At 58.1% G+C, this 25,699-nt stretch overlaps 1 protein-coding gene across 5 annotated transcripts in view; it reads left to right on the top strand.

Annotated features, from left to right (window-relative positions):
* Fhl2 (four and a half LIM domains 2) overlaps positions 1 to 24,906 on the top strand; it is a 46,001-nt gene extending 21,095 nt beyond the window's left edge. Inside the window, exons 1-6 of one of the 5 annotated variants that reach the window (XM_005400787.2) lie at positions 1 to 47; positions 8,327 to 8,505; positions 15,650 to 15,824; positions 21,841 to 22,010; positions 22,346 to 22,532; positions 24,407 to 24,906. In XM_005400787.2, the coding sequence (XP_005400844.1) occupies positions 8,350 to 8,505; positions 15,650 to 15,824; positions 21,841 to 22,010; positions 22,346 to 22,532; positions 24,407 to 24,558 (840 nt within the window). In that variant the 5' untranslated portion in view covers positions 1 to 47; positions 8,327 to 8,349 and the 3' untranslated portion in view covers positions 24,559 to 24,906. Of the gene's footprint in view, positions 258 to 7,689; positions 7,709 to 8,110; positions 8,220 to 8,326; positions 8,506 to 15,649; positions 15,825 to 21,840; positions 22,011 to 22,345; positions 22,533 to 24,406 lie in introns of those variants that run through there. The other 4 variants (XM_005400788.2, XM_013522765.1, XM_013522764.1 and 1 more) reach the window with 4 other exon arrangements.
* The last annotated feature ends 793 nt before the right edge of the window (positions 24,907 to 25,699 follow it).

Genomic DNA, 25,699 nt, shown 5'->3' with positions numbered 1-25,699 from the left:
TGCCCGCCCGCGCCGCCGCCAGCCGCCAGCCGCGTCCTGGAGCCCGTGTGAGTACCCGCGGGGACGCGGGGGACCCGGGACGACCGCGGGCGGCTCCGACCCGGCCAGAGCGAGACCCCGGGAGCGGAGCTGGGACCGTGTGGGGCTCGGGCCAGCGCCCCAGGGGGAGGGGGAACCTAGGACCGGAACCCGAACCGGGGGTCCCAGGAACCCACCCATCCCCAGACCAGAGGGGCGCAGCAAGGCCTTCTGGCCAGGTGGGTACCCGCCCGGTGCGGGAGGGGCTGAGCCACCCTTGGGCGAGTGCCAGACACCTGGGTCTGAGCCCTGGGCTGCTGGGGAGGGGACCCAGGGACCTGGGAAGGCAGAACTGAGGAGGCCCCTCCTGGCGGTGGGCTTCAGGCAGGTGCCAGCTCCCCTGCAGCAGGGAGAGCAGAGTTCCTGAGCGACCTGGAGCCTTGACTCCTGCAGGAATGGAAAATCCATGCCACCAGGTGCCTTTGGTTTAGTTTAGAGGGAAAAGTCTGATTGTTAGGTTGCACTGGGATGTATGATGTCTTAGCATGACTCAGTGTGGAAAGAAATGTTAAATGCTTCTGATTTTAAATGAAGAGTCTATCTGGTTCCTTCCCAGTGCTGGTGGGAGCTTCCACTGGTCTGACCATTTCCTTGGAGCACGGCTGGCTATGGGACCAGGTTCGAAGGGGTTCGGAGGATTCAGGGAAGCAGTGATTCACACAGTTCCGACGAAAACGCTATCCTAAGTACATCTCACGCTTCCGCTGCTTAGGTGTGTTTTACAACCACCTACTACAGGGAGGTGCTTTGGGGTGTCCTCAAGGTGACTTGGGCCCAAAGACATTGGCAAGAAGTTAGATGCACAGAAATTCTCAGCCGACAGCTAGAAGCCTGTGCAACCAGACACAAAGCAAAACATCTCATTCTGTGTATTCCTAGAAAAAAAATCCTCCAGTTTTCAGGTTTTGCTCGCTGCGTGTTGTAAAGGCCGTGCGTGAGTAGAGCTGGGTCTCCACGGTGCGCAGCATCCTGCCCCGCTCCCAGACGCGCCTCTGTGACAGCTCCACGGCAAGCCTGGCGTGGGCTCTGCCGCTGGCGCCCTCAGGCCTGCTGCCGCCTGCTCAGCTCAGGCTCACAGATGCGCGTGGGCAGGGGCAGGGGCAGGGGCCGGGGCTCCCTAAAGTGGCTTCTGGGCCCCTCCACCCGCCTGGCCTTGGTGCCTCAGTTTCCTTATTTGGCCCCACCCTGCTGTGGCTCCTTATTTGGGCAAGTGACCCGAGGGTTTTGGGCAGGTTAGCACGTGCAGGGCAAGTGCCCTGGTGCCTCATTTCCCCGTGGGACACGGTCAGCGGTCCCACCTCTGTGGCAGGGCTGCTTCAAGGCTGCACGTTGTAGCGGTTGTGCACAGTCCACAGCCTCACTTTCACAGACGAGGAAACTGAGGCACAGAGTGGCGGCCCCGAGCACTGTCCTCCGACAGCCCCAGATGACACAGTGTTTCCTCGGCGCCTGTGTGGCCTGCTGCCAGGTCTCGCACTGAGGGATGTCTAAGCTACGGCAGAGGGGCCTCTCGGTACGCAAGAGAACCTGAGTGGCCTGCTTTCTCCCCACCCCGCCCGAGGGCTGCTCCTCGCCTGCGACTTCCCAGGGGCCTGAGCCTCTCTGTGTGCTCTGTCCTGCTGTCAGGAGCTAGGTGTTCAATGTGGCAGCGCTGGACCTTCAAGAGGTGAGGCCTGGCAGGAAGTTGTTAGGTCAGCTGGGGGCGCTGCCCTCAGAAGGGGTCTGGGGACCCTAGTCCCTCTCTCTGCTTCTTGTTTGCTAGTGTGACCTTGCTCTGCACGGTTCTGCCGTCGGCTGTGCAGTCCAGTCACATGCTGTGGGATCTCCAGAAGCAGGAGCCTAATGGGCCTCTTTCTCTGTAAAGTTAGCCTCCCTCGAGCATCTCCTTGTCGTCTCAGCTGCCGTGAGGTACAGAGTTCCTGCGGTCTGAGAGAACGACAGTGTGAGCCGTTAGATGCTTCTGTGTGGTTTTATTGGGAGAGTTTCACCCAAGCCAGGTGCCCACTCAGGTAATGTACAGCTGAGAGGCCGCTTCCTCTAGAACAGGGCAGCATCTTGAACAGAATGTGTGCTTCCTCCAGCCATGAAGAGCTGGTCTTCGAGCAGATGGGGCCAGCCTGTTGACTTTGGGGCGAGTCCAGGGAATTTCTTCCACCGCCCTGAGTTGTGGATTTCAAGTTCAGCTCCCGGGATGAGTCAACCTGACAGGGCCACAAGGTGCCCAGACATTCAGCCAAACATTGTCTAGGGCGCGTCCCTGCGAGTTCCTGGAGGGGTTGGCATCCTGCCGGGCAGGCCCACAGCCCTGGAGATACCTGTGTCCTGTCCCAGTCAGCTGTGTAACAGGGACTCCCTCCCTCCCGGTTCTGGAGCTGGGGCATCTGCCCCTTCTGGCCTTGGGGCTGGGATTGAGAGTGTAAGCTCTTCTTGGCCAGCTGCCTCTCAGATGGAACCTTGCTGGCTGTCCTGGGCCTGCCCTGCCAGTGACCTCAGCATGTAGTGGGCTTGCATCGCAGCAAACCCAGCACAAGTTGAAAATAGTGAGCTGAGACGCACGCCCAGCTTAGGTGCTGCCCCTGCACCCGCGCAGGGCAGTGCAGTGCAGTCTTGACCGAGGGCCATCTGCAGGTAAGAGGACATTTTCCCCAGCTCTCGCTTTGAAACCGCCTGGAGAAGCAGGTTGCAGCTTTCCGATGCCCACGGGTGAGAACTCTACTGAGATGAGCGGTGAGGACCGCACCACTGTGCACCGGACTCTACTCTGCTCGTCTGACCCTGACTTCTAAGAGCTGCCGCGCAAGAAATAAGGCTCTTAGAATTCAAGAGCTCTGTTTTTGTTATTACCTCAAAATTTGTAAATTTTGAGGTCCCAAGAGGTCTGCACGGCACCTGGCCGCTCACCCCATCCCAGCTCCCGTGGGTCGTCTGAATTGGGTCATCGAATGTGGTCACACCCGTCGTTGGCTCCAGAGTCTGTACCTGTACTGCCCTGATTTTGCTGGGGACTTGAAGAGGTCCTCTGGTGCCTGGCAGTAAGTGAGCAGTGCCAGGTCTGTGGCAGGAAGAGAGGGCGCTGCTGCCACGGGATGGGAACAGCGTTCACACCCGAGAGTGTCCTTGGAGCCCCAAACACTGGGCTTGTGGGCCCGAAAGAGGACAGAGCTGTGTTTGAGGGTCCAAGTCAGAGCCCACAGAACGAGGCCTCCGTGTGTGCGTGCGCGAGGCAGCATGCAGGGCCGCCTCGCTGGGGTGCGCATGCCCCACTCAGGTGTGTCGTGGGCCAGCTGCTCAGGGTGGCTGGGATGTCGCGGCCTGGCCATAGGGAACCGGAAAGAGAGGCCAGGCAGATGGAGTGTGAGCTTGCTGTCGTGGAGGAGGGGGGACCCACGGGTGAGGGCAGGTGGTGCTGGTGGGTGGCAGCTCACATGTGCCTAGCAGGGCTGTGGCACTGCCCGGGTGTCCTGTCCCCAGGCCTGTGTGACCTGTGGACCTAGGGCAGCCTGCCGGCCTGGCCTGCACCACTAGGGGGTCTCAGCCCGCTGAGCTGCTTTGACATTAAAGGGCACAATAGTGACCGCAGGTCTTTGGAGCTAGAGCCGGGCTGGAGCTCTTTCTGCCACGGACGGGGTGCTCCATGCAGTCTCCTTGGGTGGATGGAAAAGTTCCAGGCCCATCAGAAAACAAGCATTCTTGTGTTCATGGAATTCAGATCAGGAATTTGACATTTACAATTTTTCTGGGTCTTTCATTATTTAGTATTCAAAGGATAACTCCTAAGACAGCAGTTTTGCTTATGGAACATTGTTCATTGCAGTCGACCACAGAGCATATCTTACAGCTGCCTAGACTAGCCAAGACAGTTTTCATCTCTTTTTTGTTGTTACTGTTTTGTTTGTGACAGGGTCTCACTATGTAGTCAGACTGGCCTTGAAGTCTGGCCTTGAAGGTCCTCCTGCCTCAGCCTCCAAAGTGCTGGAATTATAGGCGTGCCCCACCAAGGCTGGCTACAAGATGGTTTTTAATTTTTGAAAGTTGCCACTGTGCGTGGCGTGTCCTCCGACACCCTTCCCCACCAGGGTACCCAACAAGCCTCCTTGAGAGATCCCGTGATGAGTGCACATTGGTCAGACGTTCAGTCTTATACTTTAGAATTGAAAATCCTTTCCAATCCAATAATCTGGAAAGTGATTTTGAGTGGATTCTGGCTACATTTTGTTTTTAATCTTTTATTTTAATGCTGGGGATCAAACCCAGAGCCTCACGCGTGCTGGGCAAGTGCCATGCCACGAGCCACACACAGCCCTCACACTGTTCTATTTTTAAACAGCAGCACCCCCTCTGCCAACGCCCTCTCCCTTTCCCTGGAATTTCTACTGAAGAAACAATCCAGGGAGTAACCAGAGCAGCTGGGGCGAGGGAGGGAGGGTGTGCACCACACCCACCCTGAGACTGCAGAGCAGCTCCTGCCTGCTGGATCCTGAGCGTGGGGCCTCGGGGGTCCGCACCCCCTCCCGATGCTTCCCGCCAGGCCACATCCTGGACTGCACAGCTGTGTGTTCTCGCGGGGTCAGAGTCCAGATCAGCAGGCAGCGTCCTCCCGCTGTGTGGACGAGGCAGCTTGTCCCAAGGAGGGCTGCGGGAGGGTGGAAGAGCGTGCCAGGGTCTGTGGCCCGGACCACACTGGCTTTTGAGTGCCCAGCACCGAACGGGCCGTGCGCATGGGACAGTCCACACTTTCCAGCTTGAGTTTTGCCATAGGTTTGCACTTGGGGATGTTTGTGACCCTCCACCCATCCATTCCTTTCCTCGTGCTTTCTGCAAGTACTCAGGGAGCACCTGCTGGGTGCCACCTGCGGCCAGGCCTTGGTGACAGGGACAGCCCACCTGCCCTGTGCTGAGGGCTGGAGGGACACGGGGCTCCGTGTGGCGTGTGGCAGCGCAGCATTGCGTTCCTCTGATCTGAAGAAGAGCCCCCTTGGGACGGGCTCTGCTGTTCCCACAGAAAGCTCCGGGGACTGCCGTCTGCACAGGGCTCCCCACGGAGTCCCGGCCGGGCCGGCTGTGTCCGCAGGTGCGCAGAGGGCTCAGGACGTCCGCAGGTTTCTCTTCAGGAAGTGGGTGTGTTGAGGCACGGGGGAGGCAACACTGATGCGAGAAACCCTTCCAAGAACACAGCCCTAGGTCGAGTGAAGGTCAATAGTTACTTGAAGGGAGGAGAACTGGAAGACTGCACGGGAGATGCCCGGCCGGGGCTCGCGCTCTGCAAGGGCAGGCCTGGAACTCCCGGGCCAGTGGACAGGAAGAGGCGGACACCAGCCCCTGCTTCATCTTCGCACATTTTTTCTTTTCTTTTTTTTTTTTTTGGTACTGGGAATCGAACTCAGGACCTTGCGCTTGCCAGGCAGGCACTTGTGCCGCTGAGCTATATCCCTGGCCCTCTCCTTTTTATTTATTTATTTTGTTTTTTGTTTTTTGAGACAGGATCACTTTCTGTAGGCCAGACTGGCCTCAAACTCACAGCAATCCTTATGCCTCTCCTCCTGAGCGCTGAGATTACAGGTGTGCACCATCACATTTGGTGTTTTTTAATTATTTTTAGTATTAGTGCAGCATGGGTAACACTGCTTCTTTGCTTCCTGAAGGAAGCCAAGAGAGATGAGCCCTGGTCCCGCCCACCCAGGGCAGCTAGCTTGGTCCTTGCTCCAGCCCCTGCCCTCCTCTTTGGCTTTCTCAAGCACCCGGGGCTCAGAGCCAGTAAGGGGTGACATCAGAGGATGACTGACCCACGGACAGGGCTAAGGACTCCAGCACACTGTCGTTGGGTTTGGCTTGGTTGGGGAGATCACCAGTCGGTGGTCCCACCGGGGTTGGGCGTCTTCCTTGACCCCCTGCCTTCCTGTGTGCCGGAGAACAGTGGGGCAGAGCCCGGCCCACAGCAGGGTGGAGACGGAGCCCGGGCAGGGTAGGTGGGCCATGCGGAGCCAAGGTGTCCGCTTCTGTTTGAGGAATGACACAGAGGTGACTCTGACAGCACCACCTAGGTACTGAGGCGTCCACGCCCCTCCGTTGTGTCGCCTCAGTCTTAATAGAAAAGCCAGGCAGGGGTCATAGGCAACGTCCAGAGAACCATTCCTGCCCGCCCTGACGTGTCTCTGGCTGCCTCTCTCAGCCCTGCCCGCTGGGCCATCTGGCCTCCTGGAGCTGCCCGTTTGTCCTTGCTGTGGAGTAGCTGGCCGTGCCCAGTGGCCTGTGGGATCTACTGTGTGTGACGCCTATGCCCCTGGGCCCCCGCTGTGCGGGCAGCAGCCCATGGCCCCCTGGTCTTTGTGTTCCGGTGCCTTGCCTGCCATGGACTTGTCCTTTTGGGTCACAGATGCTCTCCAGTGAGTGAATGAACGGCCAAGGGCTTCGTAGGCTGGACAAGGGCAAAGTTAGAGGGAACGTCTCATGTATTTTTCCCATTAAAAGAAGGCTTAGGATCCCTGGTGTGACTGTAAATACTCTGCTTTTTAAAAGGACTTTTTTGGGGCAGGAGTGCAGCTCTGTGGTGCAGCTCTCTGCCTCACGTATGGAAGCCCTTGGTTCGATCCCCTGTGCCCAAAATAAAAGCATTTGACTTGGTAATTACGGGGTGTGGGTTTAAGCCCTCTGTCTCCCGCTTGTGTGAACAGACAGGCAGTAAGCCCTCCCTCCGCACCTAAGTGGCAGCCTTTACTGGAAAGACAGAGGCTGGAAGAACAGTTCTCAGCTGGGAGAAAATGAATGGCAGGCACCTTCCAGGCCAGTAATGGAAGTCACAGGAGATCATGGGTCTTCTGCCGAAGCAGCGGCTGCAGTGCCAGCAGAGAGGGTCCGTGCACGCTGGGTTTCAGGACGATAATGCCAGTGCTCCGGGCTGCACGGAGAGATGTTAGCGCAAGAATGTCCAGACAGTGTTGTCTTTAACTCCAGGAAGAGTGACTTAGAGATCTTGCCACACTGTCCAGCTGCATCCTTAGTGCCTTTGGAAGAAAATTATCCTATAAACACAGAGCTGACCCAGCCTGGATGCTTGGAAGATGTTCGTGTCTCTGCTTATAGTTGCTGGGACCTTGGATCACAGAGTATAAAATTAATAAACACGATCTAATTTCCTGTAACCATAAGCCAGGCAGCAGTATTTCATGTGCATCAGAGAGTCTGATTCTGGGATTTCACACTCAAGTGGTTGTGGTGACTGGAAATTGAATTGAGTTTGCAAAATAGTGGTGTGAGTTACAGAGCCAACCTTAGTGGGCCTGCTTAGCAGCTGGTAAAAGTCTTAACTTTTCGCACATTAATTATTGCCACTTAAGAAAATATCCCCAAAGGAACTCAACTGTGTGTTTTGAGCGTCCTGAGACATTGGTCTGTACCCCACGGTGGACGTGTCGTGTCCGGAGTTCTTCATCGGAAGGACCCAGGGCCCCCCGTGCCCCCCTCCACTGCACGGCATCCCTCTCCATCCGCCACACTGTGTCCTCTTCCCGCACAGTGTGGCGTCTGCCTTGGAGGCGCCTTCCCGTCCCTTGTTGCAGATCCAAGAGCGGCCTGGGCCCCACTGACCATAGCCACTGCGTTCCTGAGCCAGTAATAGTCCAGGTTTTTGGAAGTGAGTTGTTCTTGCTCTCCTACTTCCTGGGTACCAAGCAGCTGAAGGATAATGATCTTTTCATCTGGGGAAGGGACTCTCCCTGAGGGCCTGGGGTAGCGTCCCTTGTGCGAGGGCGGTGTCCCACGCAAGGCCTCGCAAGGTCGTGTCAAGGTTAATGCTCCCTTGGCGTCCGAGGGCAGATTCCCCACTTCGCCCTGTGCCTTCCTCCCATGCCCACTCATGAATCATAAAGGAGCTCATGGAAAATCTTTTTATAGACGTGGACATATTGTTTCTATGCTGCCTTTCTATTTCGGGGAAGAGGGAACGGGAAGAGCAGGCGAGGGCCACGCATTGGAAGCCGCGGACAGCCAGGTCGAGGGGGGGCTGTGATGCCAGCTTTTCCTTGATGCCACTTTCCGTCTGAGCAGCCAGCCACAGTTGGCACTGTGAGAGAAGGGAGGGCACTGAGACCCCAAAGTGCCCCCCCGTGGGGGAGAGGTACCATGGAACCTCAGGAGCCTTGAGGGTGAGCCCCGGGGACTCCCCAGGAAGGTGCAGTGTTGGCGACAGAGGATGCGCTTCGCCGCGTGGCGGGTGGTGAGGCCCACTGACTCGGGCTCCTCCTCTCCACAGGCCGCTGAGGAGCCGGTGTCACCATGACGGAGCGCTTTGACTGCCACCACTGCAACGAGTCCCTCTTCGGCAAGAAGTATGTGCTGAGGGAGGAGAGCCCGCACTGCGTGGGCTGCTTTGAGCAGCTCTATGCCAACACCTGCGAGGAGTGTGGCAAGCTCATCGGCTGCGACTGCAAGGTACCCACACGCTGCCCCTCCTGACCCGGCCTCGTGCCCCAGAGCTGGGGCTTCGCTGTGTCTCCAGTGACCTTCACTGGCGCCCCCCAGGGCCTCACTCCAGCCTGCCCACCGGCCCGGCACCCGTGGGCTCCCAGCCCCACGCGCGCCATCCCCTCCTGCCGACGGCGTCACCCTCCCGGGACCTGCTGTGCTGCCTCTGTTTGCCTCCTGGTGATGAGCAGGGTGCAGGTGCTGCTGGGTAAACACTGGGGATGGCTGTGTACATGAGCTGGGTGGTTCGGGATAATGGACACTGAGCCCCAGAGTCCCGGGAGTGAATGGGCTCTTTTCTTCCTGGGGCTGAGGAGCAGGCAGGCTCCTGAGTGATTCACAGCTTCGCATGGCGTGGTGTGGGTGGCAGGGCCTTGCTGGTTCCTGCTGCTGGGCCAGTGGGTACAGGCAGAGCCCTGGCCTAGGGTTCTCAGTGTGTCCTTAGACCAGCAAAGCCAGGGGGGATGCCCTGGGTCTGTGATGGCCCAGACCTGGAAGTTCCGCAAATCCCCCGTGTCGGGAGGCCAAGCTCTGGAAGGCGACTGGGTCGCGGCTGAGGCGTAGCCACCTTCCTGTTAGGAGGCAGCGCCTGGGGGGAAGAGGCGGTCATTGGAGTGCAGCTGGAAGGGGGCCTCTCCCTCTCTGGCTTCTCCTCTCCCTGCTTCCTGGCCATCATGCCGTGAGCAGCTCTCCTCCACCTGGGCCCTTCTGTGCCACTTCTGCCTTACAGCCAGCCAGCCAGGGTTACAACCTTTAAAAACCACAGCCAACATAAACCTTTCCTTTCAGCTGTGAATGTTGGGTATCACGCCCTGTGATGAGAGAGTGACTGGGACAGGATGCTGTGTTGGTCTGCCTTCTGTTACTGGGACAGAACCCTGAAGAGTACAGCTTTCAGGAAGGAAAGGCTGGCTTTGGCTCACGGCTTCCGGGGTTTCACTCAATGGTGCATTGGCTCCTTTGCTGTTGGCCTGGGTGAGGCACAGGATCATGGTGGGGAATGCAGGACACAGACTGACAGGAAAGGTCTGGGGTCCCTGCGTTCCCTTGGAGTGCATGCAGGACTTCCTGTTGTGGGCCCACCCCTACCCCGTAGCGCGAAGCTGGGACCATGCCCTCCGTACGCAGGACTTTCGGGAACTTTTCGGACCAGATGATGGCCGAGTGCCCTCATGGCTCTGAGGTCTCTGGCCTCTTTACCTGCCAGCCACTGCAGGACACACAGGACAGCACTTTGGGTGAGTCCTGTTCTCAGAGTCACAGAGCTGGTTATGGATGGGTAGCTGCGGGGCCCTCTAGGGGCCCCAGACTCCCAGCCTCTGAGGGAACTCACAGCGTTTCCTGTTTCTTCTGTGCTGCATTTGTTTCTGATCCAGTGGGGTTTTTCCAGCCTCCTCCATGGTTATAAACATCAGCATGTCCCTGCTGATGGACACAGCTGTGTCTGCAGGTGGATCTTGCAGCACGTCCAGTGCGTATGCCTCACCTGTCTTCCCTTACGCCTCCTTCGGAGGAGAGGCAGGAGCTGAGGACCGTCGAGGGATGGTTTCCGTCTGGGGCAGCAGAGGCCTGTGCTCTGAGCAGAAGTGAGGGGTGTGTGACTTGTGCTGCCGGACACCACGCCGGCTATAGCTCCTGGCTTCCAGGCAGGGGTGGCATTCTGAGTACGGGGAAGGGAACTCCAGTGTCAAGTACAGTCGTTAAACGTCCAGAGCTTCGGCTCCTGCGAGGACAGACTGCTGCCTGGCTGGTCTAAAGGCAGGCGTCCCCCCTGCCGGTTGTGCCTGGGGTATGTCTTGCAGCACCACCATCACAGAATGCCCAGAGGGTTCGCATAAAAAGAGGAAAGGTCATTCTGGCCGGTGGTTTTCGAGGTTTGTGCCTGGGCCAGTTTCTTGCTGTTAGGCTTGTGGCAAGACAGCACACCGTGCCGGACACCCTCAGCAGAGCACTGGGAGAGGACGGGCCCCGAGGTCCCCTCTGAGGGCACCGCCCAGGACATCAGGGCCTCCCCCAAGGCCACGCCACCCTGCGGCCCAGCCTTTAACATCCCGGCCTCGGGACATTCCAGAGCCCGGGACTATCAGTCTCTCCATTTATTCAAGGGTCAGCACCCAGCTCAGCCGCCCGGATCTCCAGCAGCTCCCTGACCCTTTGTGCCCAACCTGTGCCTGCTGAGATGCCGAGTCTCAGCCTGCAAACCGCAGCTGGATGCTGTGCACCCGGACCGCACGCTCATCCTACTTCTTCTTTCTGTAGAGCGTTCCTCCCACCACCCGCAGAAAGCCTCCCCTTCTCTCCGTCAGATGCCACTGTGGGAACAGCAGTAAAAGTGTTCAGTTGGAGGGTGAATCCCTGGGTGGAGAAGAACATCATTATTGTATAAAAGCTTTACCTGCAAAAGAAATACTTCACTTTGTGAGGGGCTCAGATATTGTAGCTGCCGTTTAGAGAAAGACTGTGGATATTCAGGCCAGACCTGACAGCAGGCGGAGTAAAACCGAAACTCATTTATCCTTTCTCCGATGCGCCTTAGTGGAAAGACCCCAGAACCGCTCATCCCCCTGGAGAGGTTTTATGAACAAATAAACAAGAGTCCACCACTCCGGGCCAAGATCCACAAGGCTGCTGCAAAAGTCAGGAGTTAATCACGCTGAACTTTTCAACCCAGATCAACATTTCAAGATACGTGGGGTTTGCCATGTGATTTATCTACGCTCTGGAACAAAAGGAGATGTAGAGCTGCAGTTGGACCTTGCCCTTTGGGAGCTTGAGAATATTTGCACTGTTGTTCTTGACTTTCAAGCACAGTGATGCAGCTGGCTCTTTGGAGGAAGCAGTGACAGAAGAAAGGCTCCTGTTACTTGGGGAAGTGAGGCCGAAATTCCGGCCGGCCACGGCCTGCTTACCGTGGCCTCACCCCGCCGCCCCTCTGAAGGACACCTTCGTGTGGATGACGTCAAAGTCCTGGCACACCTATGGGAACGGGCTGATTTTTAGGGTGCCACTGACTTTTGCATGAGACGGGGCGGGGGGAGAGCCTGTCCCTCTTGAGTGCGTGCACATTGATGGCGGTTCTTGACCCCGCTACACGTTTCCGTGAAGCTGCTCCACAGGAAGAGCTGCCAGTGCACAGGGCAGGGTGCTGGCTGCGGCCGCCAGCGTCAGCGCTGAGAAGAGGCTGCGCGAACGCAGTTTTAGGTCCCCTGACCTTACACCCTTCCTGAAATTTTTCTCAGATGCATGTTGATACTAACAAAATACTTTTAGAGACTGAGTACAGATTTTCTTTATGTCCACCTAAGTTCTGGGCTGCAGAAGTTCAAGAAACTAAAGAAAAGACAGGGTGGCGGATCACTCCGGAGTAGCGAGCATGCATTTAACAAATGGGTGATTTCTGCAAACCCTGCGCCGCACGCCTGCTTCCGACTTTGAGCTTCCCCGTGTGCGAACCGTGCCACACAGTGGGAGAGGCTGCCAGCCTCGTGTGCTCCTCGGTGCTGCGAGGGGCACAGATCAGTGATGACAGTGATGCTCTCTGCAGCTCCAGAGCTGGCATCGGGGCCGAGCCCCACCGGGGGTCACGTCAGGCACCGGATACCCGGAGATCTCCACTGCACGCTGGCTCTACGGGCAGCGGCTTTCTCATTCCATTCGGTGGAGAAGCCAGCGACTGCGCCACCTCATGCCTGGGTCACAGCCCACGGGAGGCGGGGCTCTGAGGTTGAGAGGTACCGGCCTGCCTGGCCTCGCAGCTGGCCTAGGTGAATGGGCCCCACTCATGGCCCCAAGTTTAACTCCAGGAGAAACCCTGAAGGCAGTTGGTTTCATGCTTGGACCTGAGGGGTGCGGGACACCTGTCCCCCACCTGCAGGCCCCAGATACTCGGAAACTGTGGGCCCAGAAAGCATGTTTCCGCCTTCAACATGGGCATGGTAGCCTGTAATCTCAGCACTCGGGGAGGCTGAGGCAGGAGGACCACAATTTCCAGCCCAGCCTGGGCAGTTTAGGGACTTAGCAAAACTCTCTCTCAATACAAAAAAGAAAAAGAAACAGCTGAGGATGTAGCTCAATGGGAAGGTCCTGAGTTTGGTTCCCAACACTGCAAGAAAAAGAATTGCCAGCTGGAATGGGGTGTGAACTGGTTTCGTCTGCACCCGGAGCCCCACTCTGGCTGGCTTGTTTCAGGAGTGTTGCGTTTATAACACAGCATGGATGCCGTAGTCAGGGCTCTGTTCTCCGGCAGGGAAATGGCTCTGTGAGGTTTTGGAGATTATCCGATGTCCTCAAATTAATGATACTGAAAGCAGATACCTCTACACAGGAAGGCTCCAGTGTGCAGAGAGGGGCTGAGGGGATGCAGGGAGTGGGCGCCACGCTGGCCCTGGCTTGAGGGAGCCCTGGAAGGGTGCTATGATGGGTTTCTGAGGCCATCAAGGTACCTGTGGATCACCGAGTGGACCGGGTCACTCCGGGAGGGGCCCAGAAGACGGGCGCAGGGCCGCGGGGGGCGTCCAGGTCGCTCACTCCCTGCCCCCAGGACGCCTGGGCTGCGTCTGTGTGAGGCCTCTCCCCTCCCTGTTTTTGGAAGCCAGACCCCAAGGCGGGCTCCGCCACGCTTCCTTCCTTCTCCTCTCACTGGGACCAGGCTGCCCTGCCCTGTGCGGGGACTGCTCCTGGCTGGGTCACCACCCTGAGACACAGACCTGCGGTCGGCTCGGAGAGGCCACTGCCCTCCCTGCCCCGGGGGGACTCCGGGCCACTGAGCAGTCCTCCCCGCCCACCGGGAGCGGCCCCACCGCGACTCTGCGCTCAGGGAGCCCGCTCACTGCTTCCCACCTGCTTTTGCTCCTCACGTCCGGCCTCTAAAAATTCCTCGGGTGGTGGTGAAATCCGTGAGACACAGACAGTTATCCTCTCCGTCCTGGCCTGGCCTTGTGGGAAGCCATGACCACTGCCCACTCCAGCGTTCCCTGGCCCCCCACCCTGGGCCTTTGTCCACACACAGCCCTCTCTGAACCTGCTGACTCCAGCCGCCGCCGGCCACAGCCTGCTCACGAGCTGTGTCCCTTGGTGAGCGGTTCCTGCCACTTAGGATGGGAACTGGGGCCCATCCGCGTTGCCGCGGGTGACAGGGTCCTCCCTTCCTCAGGCTGCACAAACCCACAGCGTCCACCTGGAACCCTTGGGTGGGTCTGCGTTTGGGCCCCTGGGGATCCTGCTGCTGGGAGCCAGGTGCACAGATAGAGCTTTCAGCCGCTCTGGGCGCAAACTCCAAGGAGAATTGCTGTGTCACACGGTAATTCTATTTTTAATTTTTAAAGGAACTATCTTACTGTTTTTTGTACAAAATTAGAGCGCTAATGCATTTATTCCATAGTCAGCTTTACACGGTTATGGAGGGTTAGAAACCCAAACTCTTCCTGAATTAGGCAGCTCCCAGCACTTGGTGGATGGGCTTTGGGTGGTTTGCTCGACTTCCTTTTGTCAGCGTCTCAACAGAGGCTGAGCTGAATTAGGTTTACTTGGATGCAAAATAAGATACGAAATGTCGTACTAGTGTGGGTGCTTCTGAATTGCTTTCCCCGGATGCACACAATTCATTAAGGAGACCCTGCCCTCCCCTCCCCTCTCCTGTACTCCCTCCCCTCCCCTCCCCTCCCCTCTTGTACTGAGAATTAACCCCGGGTCTTGGAATTGAGCTACAACCCAGACCCTGTTTTTTTTGTTATTTTGTTTTTTTTTACTTTTGAGACAGAATCTTGCTAAATTTGCTAAGTTACCCGGGCTAGGCTCAAACTTGAGATCTTCCTGCCTCAGCCTCTCAGAGAGTAGGTGTAAGGTGCATTCTTTTTTCTTTTTAAAGCAAAGAGCAGCACAGGCCTAGCCAGAGTTTTAGTTACGGTGGTCCAGTGGAAAAGTAGCTCTGGGAAAGGACTGCGCCTACTTGCAGCCTGGCCCAGTCCACAGGCTGTGGGGGTCAGGCTTTGGGACTCCCCTGGGCTGGGTGCTAGGCTCCGCCTGGCCCGGGACTCACTGGTGGTCAGTCACAGTTGCTTCAGGGTCTCCCTGAAGAAGGATGTGTGCATGGAGGCAGAGCCTGCGCGGGGGTGACGGTGGCGTGTGCCCCTGAGCTCTGCAGTGTCCAGGAGCAGACAGACGCTTAAGTGGGCATTTCACCAGCACTCGTCAGAATCCCAGGGACACGAGTGGTTTTCCTCCCAGATTTCTGAGAATACAGGAAGGGAAAATGCCAAAGACAGTGGGCCTCTGCTCCCCACCCGCACGCATGCGCCCGGCCAGCAGTCATCCCCGTCCCTGGCCTCTGAGAGGCAGCGGCCCCCTCAGAAAGCCCGAGAACCGCAGCACTGCTACAGTGACTGTCCAAGGTGGCCGTACGCTGGCCTTGTAAAAACTCCTGGAACTAAGACAGAAACGTGCAAAGAAATCAAGTCAGATAGCGTTAGTCTGACCCGAGGTTCTGGGAACACACATGCACATGCACACACATACATACACTACATGCGTGCACACACACGTATACATGCACGTGCACACACGCACAGCAGGACTCGGCAGAAGAGCAGCCTGCCTTAGTCGGTCCCAGGCTTGGCTGTCGCAGGACTTTCCCACCAGGTCTGAGTCGGGCCTTCACACCCCGCCCCAGCAGAGCCGCAGCGCAGCTCCGCCTGGGGCAAGGGGACGCCTTGGGGCACTGCTCTTGGTGGCCGTCTGCGTGAGCAGCTCCCTCCCTGGGTGTTCTGGACACCTGAGGACGGGCCGTGCCTCGAAACCACACGACAGGCCTGCGGTTCTGCACCTGCGCATTAATAAGTGGTTCTGGTCTGGGTCAGAGCTGGGAATTCACAGAGACGCAGCAGCGAGATCGCCTTCCCAGGGCGACGCTGGGTGGAGCAGTGGCCGTCTCCGTTTAGTACTGGCTCCTTCAAAATGCTGGCTGTCCTTTTAAAAAGGCAAACACGCAGAGGTCTCCGGTGCCCTTGGCCAGGCGCGGGCGGCGCCGAGTCCCCGCAGCCCTCTCTCCTGTCTGCTCAGCGCCCGGCGTCCGTGCCGGCCGGAGCCCTGACCGCCCACGCGCGTCTGCCCGCAGGACCTGTCCTACAAGGGGCGGCACTGGCACCAGGGCTGCTTCCGCTGCTCGCTGTGCCGAGGCTCGCTGGTGGACAAGCCCTTCGCCGCCAAGGAGGAGCAGCTGCTGTGCACCGACTGCTACTCCAGCGAGTACTCGTCCCGCTGCCAGGAGTGCCGGAAGACCATCATGCCAGGTCAGGCGCGCAGGGCCCTCGCGGGGGACGGGGCCGGGACCGCGCAGAGCAGGGGTGGGCCGCGGGAGGAAGCAGAGCCTCGTGTGTGTTGGGGTGCGCCCAGCGCCTCACATGCAGCACCAGACCTGCGGGGGGCTCCGGCTACCGAAGCGCGTGGACCCCAGGTCCTTCAGACAGCGGCACAGCGTGTGCATAGGCGCCCCTGCGTCCTCCAAACCCAGCTGGACGCTCATCACGCCCTCCGTGTACACAGCCGCCGTCTTTCTGTAAGGAATGATGACTAGGACACAGCGCAGACACAGTGTGGGGTGTTTTTTTTTTTTTGGCATAAGGGGGACACAGAGCTGGCTGTAGGAAGAGGGCGCTGGGCTTCCCCCTAAAAATGCACTGCCCACTTAGAAACATATGGGACCTTAGAATGCAGCATTAAGAAGCCAGTCCTGTTAAGACACTGCAGAGATGAGGGCGGGGAGTAGCTGAGCCGCGGATGAGCGCCCCTGCTTTGAGCTTGGAGGGCTGAGGAGAAGGACAGCTGTCCCCAGGGCTGCTCCAGAGCCGTGGGCCCTCGGGGACACACTTCCCATGGGCAGCCACGCGGCCGGCAGCAGAGTGGCCGGGTGGGCTCACAAAGCACAGAACCCAGTTGAATCGGAACATCAGGGGTTGCTTTTCTGGGTGCCCCACCTGGCCGTGCAGGAGCTGCTCCGCCGTGTCCCCAGGCAGGGGCAGCCCCCAGAAGAAGCCAACGGGACCGTGCAGGCCTGGGCTGCCTAGACTCGGGGCCAAGGCTAGCGGGACATCTCAGGACAGACAACTTGCCCGAGTTGGGGGGCCCTGCCAGCACCCTCTAATGCAGGAGCTGGGCACAGCTGGGAGCCGGGCCCTGACTTCGGTTAATACGGTAACCAGGAGCCTCCTCGGGGAGGCTTGCAAGTAAAGGCAGGCGCGGCGGTAGGGGTCTCAGGCCACAGGGACAGCAGCGATCTGCTGGGGAATGGATAAAATGTGCAAAGGTCTCTCAAAAGTACATTAACCTTGTGATCTGACTTTTAAAGTATGCAGTTGAATAAGTGAGCTGGGCTTATGATTTTAAGTTGAAAAATTTTTAACATGCAAACTATTCTGACGTTGAAGATACCTTGTGATTTGCCACTGTATGTTTATTTCAATAATTGCTTAAGAACCTGAGGTTTCTTAAATGGAGATTTTAAAAGGACTAACAAACACATTAAATTTGAACATGTAATTTTAAAGAAGTTCAATTCCCTGTACTGATAAATGGAACCAAACACAAAGCCTCCTTCAAAGGGTTTTTAAAAAAGAAACAAAGCCGCACTGCGTTGCCCAGGTGGGTCTTGAACTCCAGGGGTAAATGACTGTCTTGCCTCAGCCTCCAGGTGGTGGGCCTACAGGCGAGCACTGACGCCTTGGCCTGAAGAGATTTTACAAATTCCATTTCACCCACGAGTGCAGTAGCAAGGCCTGTGAAAAGAGCTTACGTTCAGGGCCTGTAGTTTTAGCGGAGCATATACTGATTTCCGAAAACTGAGCCGGCATCTGTACCGCCTGCATCTCTCCTAGCTGGGCCCACTGACATGGGAAGAGAATTTGATTCACAGAACTTAGAGTAAAACTGTGGCGTTACTGAAGTCTCTGGCGACGCAGCCAGGCATCTCTGGTTGGTTCGGTTTGTTTGTCTTTGCGCTGAGGAGACGCTGGAGGAGTTGGAGCGGGAGGCTGCCGCACGGGAAATAGGAGGATACGGGTGTGTTCGGTGAGGAGCGGAATCCTTAAGGAGCCTCGTAGGCCTCAGTAAGGTGCTTATTGTTCCCACATCTCCGGCTAATACAATTTAAAAGTAACTCCAGTGGGCTGGCGAGATGGCGCACAGCTGCAGTGCAAGCTACTCAGGAGGCTGAGGCAGGAGGATTGCTCAATCCCAGTAGTTTGAAACCAGCATGCAAAAGTTGAGACCTGTACCTCAAAATAAGTAACGGGCCCTATGCCATGGTAAGGAGCAAAAGCACCCCAACAGGGCCTTTGGGGAAGACAGGGTGCTCTGGTGACCTTGGATGGGAGGGGCTCCAGGCCAGAAGGTCGCTTCTGAGCGCAGGGTCGTGCTTCGGAGTCTGGAAACTCAGGCCTGAGTGGGTGAGACAGTGGCCACGAGGAGGGAGGCCGTGGGGGCCAGGCGGCCTCCTGCAGGTACCACCGTCCCGACAGCCAGTTTTTGTGACAAGTGTGGGGAAGGCTCCCCTGGGACTCTCAGCAAACTTTTTCATTTTATTTGTTTGAAGCATGGTCTCTCTCTGTAGTCGCAGGCAGCCTTGAGCGTACTACATAGCCCAGGCTGGCCTCACACTTGAGCTCCTCCTGCCTCAGCCTCCTGCGTGCTGGGGTCACGGACTTGAGGCACCAGGCCCGGACCTCGGCACACTGTTGAACTCCCTTTTCCTCTCCCTTTCCCTGAAGGCCACAGGCCCCGAGACCTCTTCCCTTCCACGCCTTCCCGGATGCCCTGCAGCCCAGCCTTGCAGGCCTGGGGTGTCTCCCTACTGCGGTCCTCCACCCTGGTCTCTCCGCTCCCTATGCTTCCTCGGTGTCCCCGGGCCAGGCTGCCCACAGGAGGGGCTGCGCAGGGGAGGGGCTTCGGAGAGAGCAGGGCTCAGGGCTCGGGTCGGTGTTGTACAGGGCGGGGCTTGTGGCCTGCGGTGCCATCCCAGGTGGCTTCAGGGAGGACCAAGGGACCTGCAGCGGCCCACAGCTCTGTCCTGCCCTCTTTGGGGAGAGCCCGGCGCAGGGCTGTAGGCCGGTGTCCTGTGCACATCCTGCCGCGTTGGATGTCGCCGGGAAGGACATGGAGCAGGGGCCAGCGCATCTGCGCAGAGGGCCGAGACCCAGCTGTAACGTGGCCGAGTCCTGGGGCACAGGGCTCCTGTGGCACTGCCTCTGCTGCTGTCCAGCCATGGCCTCTGCACTCGGAGGGTGGACACGTGGTCTCCGGGTCACCGCCGCTCAGTGTCACTCAGTCCCTCTGACGGGCGGGAGACCTCCCTGGTCGCAGGGCCTGGTGACTTGCACCTCGCAGCCCCAGCTGTTACAGACCGGATGCTTGGCCCAGCCCGAACAGAAACGTGGCATTCGCTGGACCGCTGGCTTTATCACCCCTTACCTTGGCCTTCTGTGCAGGGTGCTCGAGAGCAGGAGTCCACAGGACAGGCGCGGGGAAGCTGCCTCATCTCCAGGGCCGCCTGCGGGCGGGGGCTCGGCCGGCAGTGGGTCCCCAGCTCGGAACCACTTCAGTCCACACGAGGCTGGGTGCCCGGCAGGCTCTCTGCGGGGATCAGGAGAATTCCTGGCCCCCGGAAACCCTCCTGATTAGATGAGGCCCACCTGCCTGCCTCACTCCAAGCTCCTGATTGCAAACCTTTGTCTAAAAACACGTTTGGAACAACATCTGTGCAGGGCTGTTACTGGTTGTTGTTGTTTTGTCAGAGGCTCACTATTTTGCCTCACTGGACTTGAACTGGAGTCAAACAGTCCTCCTGCCTCAGCCTCCTGAGGCGCTGGGAACCCACGAGGGCAGTCCTGGGTCTGGCTGATGGGGTTTTGATCAAACCACTCGATACTGATCCGCAGTTGGGCTGGCACACAAAACTCACCCCCACCGTCCTTCTTCGTGGTGTTCCCTGGATACAGAAAACCCGAGATTGGAAACAGCTGAAACAGCTAGCGCTTCAGCTCTCCGAAGGGAACCACGTGGGGCCGCCGGGCGCTCACTGGCCACGGTCTTTTCAGTGAGGGGCAGGGGAGGCCGCGCTGCAGACCCCGGACCGCAGGCTGCGTGGAGGACAGTGCTGGCTTGGGGTGCCCGGCGGGGTCCGCACGTGCAGCCCCAGGAGCGCAGCAAGCGGCTTGATTTGGTTTTCAGCGCTGGAGGAGGAGGCCTCCCATCCCGCAGCACAGGAGGGAAACTAGTCTGCAGCTACTGCTGCTTTCAGAAGGACCAGGGGGCACACACAGGCCCCCGGCACGCGGCACTCGCTGCCCTGCGCTGCGCTGCTCTGCTGCCCTGCTGCCCGCCGCTTCCGGCATGTGTCCTGATCACGACAGCCCCTAAGGAACAGGGACACTGTCAGCAAGATTACAAGTAACACGAGTGGCCCAGAGCACCAGCGCAGCTTCTGCAGTGAGTTCCTCTCTGAGGGACAGGGCCCCTCCCTGGCTCCCACTTGCACTGCAAGCTCCTGGCGTCTGCGGGAGCCAGAGTCCCACAGGCGTCTTCTCACAGGCGCTGTGGCTCCAAGGGGCGGCCAGGGCGCTGACTCTGACTCTGGGGCGCCCGGTCCCTGCCCGGGACAGAGCTGAGCTTGGCCCTCCACCACGGCGTGCTCCCGCCACCTGCTGGCCACGCTGCGTCATGGCACAACAGGCCTGGCGGGCAGCGGGATTCTCCCCAGGCTGCCGTGGACACCAGGGCCTTCTGGCATCTCTCCCAGGATTTGAGTGGCCTGATGGGACGGCGCTGCATGACCCTTCGCCCATGCGAATCCCACAGGCTGTGTGCCCAGCATAAGGGTCACACTGGCGCCCCCGAACCGCGCTGTCCCACAAATGCACCCTGCATGTATCACAAAGCGTGCTTGGATGGGCACAGGAAGCTGGAGGGGCCCAGCAATGCCGTCTAAGGGGGTGGCGGTGTGGTGATTCTCAGTGCGGTCTGTAGCTGGGACACAGGAGACACTGGACGGGCTGCCGGCGGAGACCAAGCCCCGCCCGCTGCCAGGACCACGTCTGTGGCGTTGGTGTGGGTGCCCGTCACCCTTTGTGGCCCGCCCCAGTAGTCAGGGCTTTAGTGCTGGAGCCCCGGCTGGGTGGCTCCTCCCCATGGCGCCGGGGCTGGGACCCCAGGCAGGGGCACGGCGCGGTGGAAACTCTTCCTGTCTCCCCACCGCCGAGTTCCTTTCCCCCAGGTCTTCTGTTCTCTACAGAGCGTGCTGCGTCAGCCCTTCCTGAGTCGGGTTTGCCGTAGCAGGCGTGCTTTCTGGTAGAGCATGAACACAGTGGGTGCCATGTCGCAGGTGTTTGACAGGGAGGTGTCGGATCATACGGTCGCTCACCCGAAAAGGGACGGCGCTGGGCAGGATCGGAGAGCTGCGGCGTGGGATATGAGTAGGTCTCAAGCAGCACACAAAGCCACGCAGGCAGCCCAGCCCCCTGTCGTGGTCGGTTCCATAGCGTGAGTGCGTGGATCTCTGCACGGAATGCAGGGAGCTCTGAGTCCGTCCCCCCTCTTGGAACTAGCAAGGGCGCTCACAACAGGAGAACCCACAGCAGTGCCCAGAGCCCTGTGGTGCCTGGAATGAGTGTGGAGCCCTGGAGACACTGTGTGCTCACCTGATAGGGTTTACTCTGTTTATAAGGCACAAGTTAGAGATGATAACTACTAAGCAGCCAGAACTGCTCCCAGTAGAACACTAAATGGGTCCTCACGAGGTAACAGTAGGGGCCTTGCACACAGCCTGCCCTCCTGTGACAGTCGATCTGATCCTGCAGATGGAGGGCTGCATCACTGCCAGGTGGGTAGTGCACACAGTGGGGACCCGCTCGTCAAAGGGATGATTCCCGTCCCAGTGGGCCGGGCTGGGCTCTGTGATGTGTCTTCACAGCCAGTGCTGAGCGGTCTTAAACCAATGCACTGTTTGTTTTTGGAATGTTCTACTACTCAATATTTGTGGACTGAGGCTGGCCACTGGGAGCGGAAGCCAGGGCTCAGAGAGCCTTCTGCACTCGCCATACTGAAATTCACGCTGCGCAAGGACTGCACCAGCTCTGTAGCTCTCTCTTACACTCCCGCAGTGCTAGGAGACTAAACACTTTTTCCTGTCGCCTTCCTCATGTCCTAGTAACCAGCGAAGGCAAAGCCTGCATGGCGTCCCCCTGCAGTGGCCAGTGACTGCGGGTAACAGTCCTGGCCGCCCAGTGCTGACGGGGCTACCCCCTTCCTCTGTGACAGGGACCCGAAAGATGGAGTACAAGGGCAGCAGCTGGCACGAGACCTGCTTTGTGTGCCACCGCTGCCAGAGGCCGATCGGGACGCAGAGCTTCATTCCCAAGGACAGCGAGAACTTCTGCGTGCCCTGCTACGAGCAGCAGTACGCGCCGCAGTGCGTGCAGTGCCGGAAGGTAGGGTGCCGCTCGGCGGCCAGGGTCCTGCTGTGGGCGCCCTCGCTCCTTCCTGCGAACTGAGCAGCTCAGGGCAGATCCCGTGTCCTGTGTGACCCCCAGTGTGACCCCTGCACTGCTGGGGCGGTGCGACGCCTGTCCCCAACCCCCATCCCCAGCTCCTTGCTCCCTGCGAAGGGCCCAGGGCAGCCCCAAGGACGGCTGTCACAGGAGGACGCGGGGCCGGAGCGCTGGAGTGCCGCTTGCGACAGCTCCTGGAGGGCAGTGTCTCCTGGGCGGGGCGGCGCAGGCTGGGGCTGCAGCGTGGAGCACCCTGCTGACGCCCTGTCCCACAGCCCATCACAGCGGGCGGTGTCACCTACCGGGAGCAGCCCTGGCACCGGGAGTGTTTCGTGTGCACCGCCTGCAAGAAGCCGCTGTCGGGCCAGCGCTTCACGGCCCGGGACGACTTCGCCTACTGCCTGACCTGCTTCTGTGAGCTGTACGCCAAGAAGTGCGCCGGGTGCACCCACCCCATCAGCGGTAAGTGCCGAGCTTCGCCCAGCCCCAGGGTCCCCTGGTACCCTGCACGCAAGCCAGCAGGTAGTTTGGTCACCCTCCACACTGGGCCACTGTGGCCAGTTCTCAGGGACCCTTTCCGCTTTGGGTTGGACGGTCTCCAAAGCCAGTCCGCGAGGCCGGCCCAGGCCTCGAGCTCAAGGCAGACTGGCACTGTCAGTCTCGAAGCTTCCCAGGGTTCTGTGAGGTGCCTGTGGCATTGAATGACACTGTTCCACCACGGGCCAGTGCTGGGGGTAGGGGGTGGTCAGAGGCACCTTCCCGGGGGCTTCGCACGTGCCGTTCCCCAAGGTGCTCAGCACAGTCTGGGCCTGAAGAGCTGGGCTGACTGAGCGGGGCCAGAGAAGCAACCCCTCCCCACCCTGCGCGGCCCCTGCCCTCAGTCACATGAAACTGTTGCTCCATGGGTCCCACAGGGAGCTTTCAAACCCTGCAGTGTGGGCTCTGATTCACTTGATAGCACCTGTCACCCTGGTCTGGAATTTTTGAAAGCTCCCAGCGATGCAGATGTGTAGAAAAGTTAGATTCCCTGGCAGTTGCGCTGGTGAGCTCTGCCTAGGGCGGTGGCCTCGGCTGCATGGCCTGGAGGTTTTTCAGTCTCTATTCCGGAAGCACCGTTACTTGTTGCAGTGTTGGGCTTTGGTTTGATGGCGTTTTTTTGCAGGGCCCAGGACCAAAGCCAGGGCCTCTTCCCAGCTAGGCAGGTGGTCCCGCACTGAGCCAGCCCCAGCTCGGTAGGTCTTTTGGGAGCGGTGAGATACTTAGGAGTAGTAGACACTCAGGAGTGCCAGCAGGGGCAGGGACACGCGGTAGCAGATGGGGCAGGCACCTTGCACTGCAGCCCTGGGCTTGAGTCGAGACCTACGCTGATGCAGAGGAAGAAGAGCTCCGGGGCTTCAGCTGTAGGTAAAAACTAAGTTGCAGGAACCAACTGGAGACCTCAGACAGTAGAAATGCAGTAACTAGGTGGGTGCCTTTGTAGTTGGAATTCATGGCCCAGATTTCACCAGAATCAATTAGGGCTGCGAGACAACCTGTGTGTTGATTCTATGCTATGTCCAGGTGGGCGAGGGCAGCACAAAGCACCTGCCCTACAAGCTGTGACCAGCAACCAACGTGCTTTAAACACTACTGGGATGAGTCATCCACATGGTCACGCCAGGGGACTGAAAGGAAGTGAGCTGCTCCCTTCCTTGTTTAAAAATACTGGGGATGTGGTACAACTCAGGGCCAGGGTTCTTGCCTTGCAAGCATGAGGCCTTGGGTTTCATCCTCAGCACTGCCAAAAAAAAAAAAAAACAAAAAAAAAACAGGGTGGTAGATCCACCCCATATTCAGATCCACCCCATATTCAGATTCACTATGAAGTCTGTCTCCACCTTCCACAGCAGCCCCTCCTCACTAAGCTCCTGCTCATCCTCCTGTACCTGTGTGCGCTTTGGGGGCTCCTCTCTGCTTCCCCTCTGCAGCAACGCCCATCCACCCCTCGGTCTCTGCCTGGCACTCACTACTTCGACGGGCTTGTGTGGCTCGCAGTTTTGGAGGGTTCCGTCCATGGTCAGCTAGCTCTGCAGGAGACAGCCTGGAGGGAGGCGTACGGAGGACAGCTGCTCATCCCGTGGGGGCCAGGAAGTAACAAAGGGAGGAGTGGGGACAAGGCCACACCCGGTGACTGCCAGCAACCTGGCACACTTCAGATGCGTGAGACTCGTGGGGGATGTTTTGGATCAAAACCTTTACACCGTGTGACAGGCGAAGAGTGCTGCAAAGGATCAGGTGGTGCCTGCCGCCCCCTTGCTGCTCACCCTCAGCCAGCACGACTCTTTCTCTGTCCGCAGGACTTGGTGGCACGAAGTACATCTCCTTCGAGGAGCGGCAGTGGCACAATGACTGCTTCAACTGCAAGAAGTGCTCGCTGTCCCTGGTGGGGCGGGGCTTCCTCACCGAGAGAGATGACATCCTGTGCCCCGACTGCGGGAAGGACATCTGAGCCTCTGCTGGTGTCTTGGCCAGGGCCTCGCGTGGGTCCACAGCCACCTGAGACACCCGGCAATCCTTCCTACTACGTCCCAGGGAAGGAGACAAGCGTATTTAACCCTAGTAGAAACATAGTTTAGAATTTTTGTAATCACGTAAGGCAAATCCCTTGTAAAACTCCTTTAGAATGATGTTTACACATTCATCTTTCTTTCACTGCCTCTAGTGCAATTAACAGTGTCACACACTTGACTGTTTTTCTGATTCTCTAGGTAAGGAACAGCAGCTCTCTGCAGCTCCGTAACGTAAAGCCTAAAGCAAGATTATGTGACTCACAATAAAGCTATTCTAAACAAACTCATTTTGCCTGACACTGTGTGCTAACGACTGAGTGTCTGGACTTGCATGCCTGGTCACAGTGTCTGGCCATTCCTGTACGCCGTGCTGCTTCCAGTGGGTGGCTGGGGTGGGCCGAAATCTCACCGCCTCATCTGGTCAAAGCAAGTCTGTGGTCAGGAATGCACCTCTCCTCAAAGTTTCCTCTCCTTTTCACACCCAAGCTCTTTTTGTCTCTTGGGTAGAATGTTCTACATTTGGTGAAATGACCTACATTCCCAGGATGTGGACAGTAGCCCCGCAGGCTAAGAACAGTGAAGTTCATTAGGGGGTCATGAAGCTGGTCGAATCCTGCCCTGCCTTCTCTCCTTCAGAGTGAAGAAGGGTTAGGAAAGGACACAAGCAACTTGAGGCCAGAGATGGGTCTCTAACCCTTTGGAGTTTGCTAAATCACGAAGTTGCCCATTCTGGGCTCCAACTTGTGATCCTCCTGCCCCAGCCTCCCAGAGTGCTGGTATTACAGGAAGTACTTGCTGTCTTTTTTTAAGAAGTTGCACTGGAACATGGCTGTGCTTTTTCATTTACACACTGGCCCGACTACAAGGCCTACGTCTTTACTGTTGGCCCTTGACAGAGCCGTCCAACCCCACCCTGCTCTGTACCTTGACCTGAGCTATGGGTACACGAGAGTACAGGAGTGGGTGTTTGTGTGTACCATACATACATACTTTCACTGGGCTGTGTAAGTTAACTGTATTTTTCATACTTAATAAATCTATTTTGCAGTTTAATTTCAGAACACAATGAATAAGAGAATA

The sequence above is a fragment of the Chinchilla lanigera genome, unplaced genomic scaffold (genome assembly GCF_000276665.1).
Source record: "Chinchilla lanigera isolate Chin_1 unplaced genomic scaffold, ChiLan1.0 scaffold00069, whole genome shotgun sequence".
Taxonomy (NCBI): Eukaryota; Metazoa; Chordata; class Mammalia; order Rodentia; family Chinchillidae; genus Chinchilla; species Chinchilla lanigera.
This window is presented reverse-complemented; position numbering and strand designations above follow the sequence as displayed.